Source organism: Oncorhynchus mykiss, chromosome 1 (genome assembly GCF_013265735.2).
Source record: "Oncorhynchus mykiss isolate Arlee chromosome 1, USDA_OmykA_1.1, whole genome shotgun sequence".
Lineage (NCBI taxonomy): Eukaryota > Metazoa > Chordata > Actinopteri > Salmoniformes > Salmonidae > Oncorhynchus > Oncorhynchus mykiss.
The window spans coordinates 41,422,560-41,428,438 of record NC_048565.1 but is presented as its reverse complement, the minus strand read 5'-3'; the positions used below and the strand labels follow the sequence as shown (position 1 = coordinate 41,428,438).

General features: G+C 43.1%; 1 protein-coding gene across 1 annotated transcript; it reads right to left on the bottom strand.

Moving 5' to 3' along the window:
• Nucleotides 1-4,671: 4,671 nt before the first annotated feature.
• Nucleotides 4,672-5,538, bottom strand: mterf2 (mitochondrial transcription termination factor 2). Its single transcript, XM_036989545.1, is given in 5 exon segments — nucleotides 4,672-4,839; nucleotides 4,841-5,102; nucleotides 5,104-5,200; nucleotides 5,203-5,452; nucleotides 5,455-5,538. Coding segments are annotated over 5 exon segments (861 nt in total).
• Nucleotides 5,539-5,879: the final 341 nt, after the last annotated feature.

Sequence of the window (5,879 nt, the reverse complement as noted above, 5' to 3'; positions counted from 1 at the left end):
AGTCATGACTTCATTAGCTGTGCTGCTCACTCCCCATTAAAATGCACTCTGAGCATGTTTCAAGGGCTCCGGCAGGCTTTAGCACATTAAGAAAGGCCTTTGAAAGAAGCTTACAGTACAGTATGTGTTGCTAAGGCTTGGGGTACATGCTTAGCAAGGCTGCATATAGATGTCCGCCTTTCAATAAACATGTGCACACGAATATAAAACCACTCATGTGTATTGTATGGCATGCGAAAAGCAGACCAAATTTGATTCTGTACATAATGAATGCAATTCCACTAATTTCAATATAAGAGAAGATTGCAGTGACATGTTTTTTTATCATTGTAGATCAACTCTTCCATAAGGTGTTGCAGTTGCAGTGTTTGCCTATTACACTGAAGATGACAGTGTGATAGACGTATACACACAGGTAAAACAAGCATTCCCAATGAAATAATACTTGATTTCAGCACTTCAAATACTGGTAATCCTATCTGCAAAGAAACAAAAACTCTGTACAAAACACATGCCTCCTAAGGGGACGAAAGCAATACTGCCATCATTGAGCCACTGAGATCAAATCAAATTGTTTTTGTCACATGCTTCATAAACAACAGGTGTAGACTAACTTATGGGCCCTTCCCCTTCCCAACAATGTAGAGAGAAAAATATAGAAATAATAGAAAAATAATAACACAAGGAATAAATACACAATGAGTAATGATAACTTGGCTATATACACAGGGTACCAGTACTGAGTCGATGTGCAGCGGTATGAGGTAATTGAGGTAGATATGTACACATAGCACAGGAGGTTAGTGGCACCTTAATTGGGGAGAATGGGCTTGTGGGTAATGACTGGAGTGGAATTGTTGATATGTATCAAAAACATCAAAACACATGATTTCCAGGTGTTTGATGCCAATCCATTTGCACCGTTCCGGCCATTATTATGAGCCATTCTCCCCTCAGCAGCCTTCTGTGACATACATAGTGCATTCGGAAAGAATTCAGACCCCTTGCCTTTTTCCACATTTTGTTACATGTTCTAAAATGGATTTTTTAAAATTATCCTCATCAATCTACACACAAAACCCCAGAATGACAAAGCAAAAACATGTTTTTAGAAATGTTTGCAAATGTATTAAAATAAATATCCCACTTACGTACGTATTCAGACCCCTTACTCTTCTTGGGTATGACGCTACAAGCTTGGCACACCTGTATTTGGGGAGTTTCTCCCATTCTTCTCTGCAGATCCTCTCAAGCTCTGTCAGGTTGGATGGGGAGCATCGCTGCACAGCTATTTTCAGGTCTCTCCAGAGATGTTCGATCGGGTTGAAGTCCGGACTCTGGCTGGGCTACTCAAAGAGACTTGTCCCAAAGCCACTCCTGCGTTGTCTTGGCTGTGCACTTAGGGTCTTTGTCCTGTTGGAAGGTGAACCTTCACCCCAGTCTGCGGTCCTGAGCGTTCTGGAGCAAATTTTCATCAAGGGATCTCTCTGTACTTTGCTCAGTTCATCTTTCCCTCGATCCCAGTGTATGCTGCTGAAAAACAACCCCACAGCATGATGCTGCCACCACCATGCGTCACTGTAGGGATGGTGCCAGGTTTCCTCCAGACGTGATGCTTGGCATTCAGGCCAAAAAGTTAAATCGTGGTTTCATCAGACCAGAGAATCTTGTTTCTCGTGGTCTGTGAATCTTTAAGTGCCTTTTAGCAAACTCTAAGCGAGCTGTCATGTGCCTTTTACTGAGGAGTGGCTTCCGTCTGGTCACTCTACCATAGGCCTGATTGGTGGAGTGCTGCAGAGATGGTTGTCCTTCTGGAAGGTTCTCCGATCTCCACAGAGGAACTCTGAAGCTCTGTCAGAGTGACCATCGGGTTGTATGGTCACCTCCCTGTCCAAGGCCCTCCTCCCTTGATTGCTCAGTTTGGCCCGGCGGCCAGCTCTAGGAAGAGTCTTGGTGGTTCCAAACTTCTTTCATTTAAGAATGATGGAGGCCACTGTGTTCTTGGTGACCTTCAATGCTGCAGAAAGGTTTTGGTACCCTTCCCCAGATCTGTGCCTCGACATAATCCTGTCTCGGAGCTCTATGAAGAATTCCTTTGACTTCATGGCTTGGTTTTTGCTCTGACATGCACGGTCAACTTTGGGACCTTATATAGACAGGTTTCCATAGCCTTTCCAAATCATGTCCAATCAATTGAATTTACCACAGGTGGACTCCAATCAAGTTGTAGAAACATCTCAAGGATGATCATTGGAAATAGGATGCACCTGAGCTCAATTTCGAGTCTCATAGCAAAGGGTCTGAATACTTATGTAAATAAGGTAGTTCTGTTTTTTATTGTTAACACATTTGCAAACATTTCTAAAAACCTGTGTTTGCTTTGTCATTATCAGGTATTGTATGTAGATTGATGAGGATTTAAATAAAAAATCAATTTCAGAATAAGGCTGTAAAGTAATAAAATGTCGAAAAAGTCAAGGGGTCTGAATACTTTCCGAATGCACTGTAGGTAGGGATAAAGTGACTAGGCAACAAGAGTGTGTGATTAGTCAAAAGAGTTTGTGCAAAAAGGATCAATGCAGATAGTTAAATAGTTAAACAATAACTACCCAAACTACCATAGATCATGTTATCCACAGTGATTCTGGCTGGTTTTAATGCATAGGCAATTCCTCACACACATTCACTTGACATTCCATTGTATTCAACGTTGCATCATATAATATCAAAATAGTATTATCAAAATAGTATTTAAATACAAGGATAAGCTCAAGTGTTGCCTCTTTCAAGGTAACCTCATCTCCAGGCTAAATGCACTTGGGGAGGAGATGTCTGCTGCATGAGACTACTTTCAAGGTAACCTCATCTCCAGGCTAAATGCACTTGGGGAGGAGATGTCTGCTGCATGAGACTACTTTCAAGGTAACCTCATCCCCAGGCTAAATGCACTTGGAGAGGAGATGTCTGCTGCATGAGACTACTTTCAAGGTAACCTCATCCCCAGGCTAAATGCACTTGGGGAGGAGATGTCTGCTGCATGAGACTACTTTCAAGGCAAGCTTTTCTCCTGACCTTAATAATACCATTCAGCATAAAGCCAAACTCTGATTCAAGTCTCCTTCCTCTTGTGATACGAGAAAGATCACAATGACATCATCACATGGATCTGCATTTTAGACCATGAAATCAAGGTCAATCAACCCCCATTTAACAGGGCCACATGGCTGAATAGTGGTCTCTCCTCCTCCACAACTGCAGTTTACCTGAACTAATATCAAAGTCCTTCTTAGTGCCTGTCCGTACATCATAACCTCTTAAATGTAATGGCAAAATGTAGATTTCCACCTAAAAAGACATACCCAAAAGTAACTGCTATTCATGTGTAATTACCTGATTCTGACATGCAAAAACATGGTATATTTGGAAAGAAGAGATCTGGGTGAATATGAGGAAATGTTCAGAAGATAGATAGGAGTTACATAGTTCAGAACACACAAGATCAAGCACACACAAAATAACCATCTTTTTATTTTTATTTATTTTGAAAGTCATCTTTCATTGACAAGCTATAAGTGAATTATTAATGTCAAGAGCTGGAAACACATCAGATGGCTCCCACAACATGTGAACAATATCAGAAAAAATGGGATTGATAGACCTAACAACTATAAATGGGCAGATGTTTTTGTAAGTGGTCAGGTGTGGTCTCAGGTGTGGTCACCAAAGTGGCATATGTCTGTAAATTAGATAATTACAGTGCTATTACATATTTGCAATCCCTAAATGCTATTTGTTCAGTTTAAAATCACAATTTCTACCATATCAACCTCACTATAACATTGTGGTGGTGTTATGGGGTATTCAGGGTCCATTCAAGTGTCCTTTCAACCTCTCTAAAGTGTCAAAATGTGGTAATTGCACAGTTTTTGCACACTGGATGTGCCTAAAAGTTATTGTTCACTATAAAAACTCAATTTCTACAACATCAACCTCTCAAAAACATTGTGGTGGTGTCGGGGAACATACAGGGGATATGGATGCCTACAGGGCGTAAACAGGCAACACCATTTTCTTATGCGCAAAGATATAGTCACTCGGGGGACATTTGATGTTGCCATTAAGTCATACATCATCAGATAAAATTGCCAATAGCCTAGATTTGTTTCTACCAACCTAAGGATTCATTTGATATCCCCATGTAGCTATAGCTCAAACACAGACCAAATCGAAGCTTACCTTGTAAGAGGTTTGGTGAAAACGTGTAAAATAAACATTTTGACTCTCGGGCCTGGTGGTCAATAATGGTAGGTCACAGGCAGACAAATAAGACATCCTCATGATCTGTGGAGTCCCGGCTTTCGGTGTGTATCAACATATTGCGTGTTTATGTTGTTTATGCTTCACAACGCTAACCGGAATGTAGGTAGCAGCCATCTTGAAATTTGGTCATCGCTCGGCCTACCCTTATAAATGTGTACATGCCCATATGTGGTAGTAAGTCATACCAAAGATTTGAAGACACCGATCAATAGTCAAAATACTCAGCTTTCCGCAAACACACTACTTTGCTGATAGGGGCTTCCGTTCTCATACCAGCAAGAATTGAATAAAAACAATCTAATAGGGTTCCCAAATATGAGAACTTTGCATACAGTAACTATATTTGTGTGGTCAGCTCCAGAACGGTTGGCCAGCTCTGAGGAGGCCTTCAAAGCATTCAGCCAGGATGGCCTCAGGGTAGTAGAGCAAGGCTGGACAGTTGGCTTCTGAGCAGCCCAGAGTCTCCTTCGAGTAAGCCAAGTTGAGACGCATGCTGTCCCGGTTGAGCTTGGTGAAAAAGGCCCCTGAGCTTGGAGAGGAGGTGGAGGAGGAGCAATTCAGCGGTGGTGAAGTCCCTTGTCTCGAGGAACAGCAGGTTGTCGCTCAGGACCTCTGAGGGCTTGAGGAGCACGAAGGGGTTCTGACTGAGCAGCTTCTGCAGCCAGATCTTCATGTTGGTCGCATCGCCCCTCAGCTCCAGGTGGATAATTTCCTCGCTCTGCCCCACAGCACACGGGGTGCTGGCCATCAGCTTTGTGATGATGCGCTTGTTCAGGTGCAAACTGGAAGTAGTCGATGTTGGCCCTCTGGTTGGCGTGATGGCTGGAGCAGGTGAAGAAGGAGGCAAGGAACTTCTCAATGATCCAAGTCAGATGGGTCAGATGGATCTCCACAGCTCTCTCTGGGCCTGCTGCTGCTCCGGGCTGCAGAGGACCACCTCGGGGTAGAGCTCAAGGACCCAGGCGTTCACGAGGCCCTCTGCCCCAATGTCTCGCAGCATGCTGGCCATCTCACTCACATAGGCAGGGCTCTGGTGCAGGACCCAACCCTTGAGCTGGTGGATCTTCTGGATGTCCACTGAGAGGTCATAGAGGGCTTCCACGGTCACCTGGTTCTCTGTTGTGCCCAACCCCCCGAGGTTGATAAGGGCCTGAGAGGGGGGAGATGTTGAACCCGCTGACAGTGAACTCATATGGAGGTTGCAACTAATCGCAACATGGGTGCACAGTCACAGACCATTGCAGATCTGACCTAGGTGTGATATAACAGACATTTTCAAGATAGCTAGGTAGCTAGTTAGCTACAGATCCTTGACCATACAAAATACACTAAAATGATATGTTGGGATTCAACACAAAGTGAACATAAACTCAGCACTAAATAACTTAGTAATAATGAAGAATTGTACAAATATCACATCGGTCATAACAACATTGGTTTGTCAGTGAATGATAGCAGTTGACCAGATAGCTGCCTTGACAGCTATGATAGGCTGCTAAAGCAGGATGAATTGTGATGATACTTTGACGATGTTTGGAGGACAAAACTGTTCTTTAAAT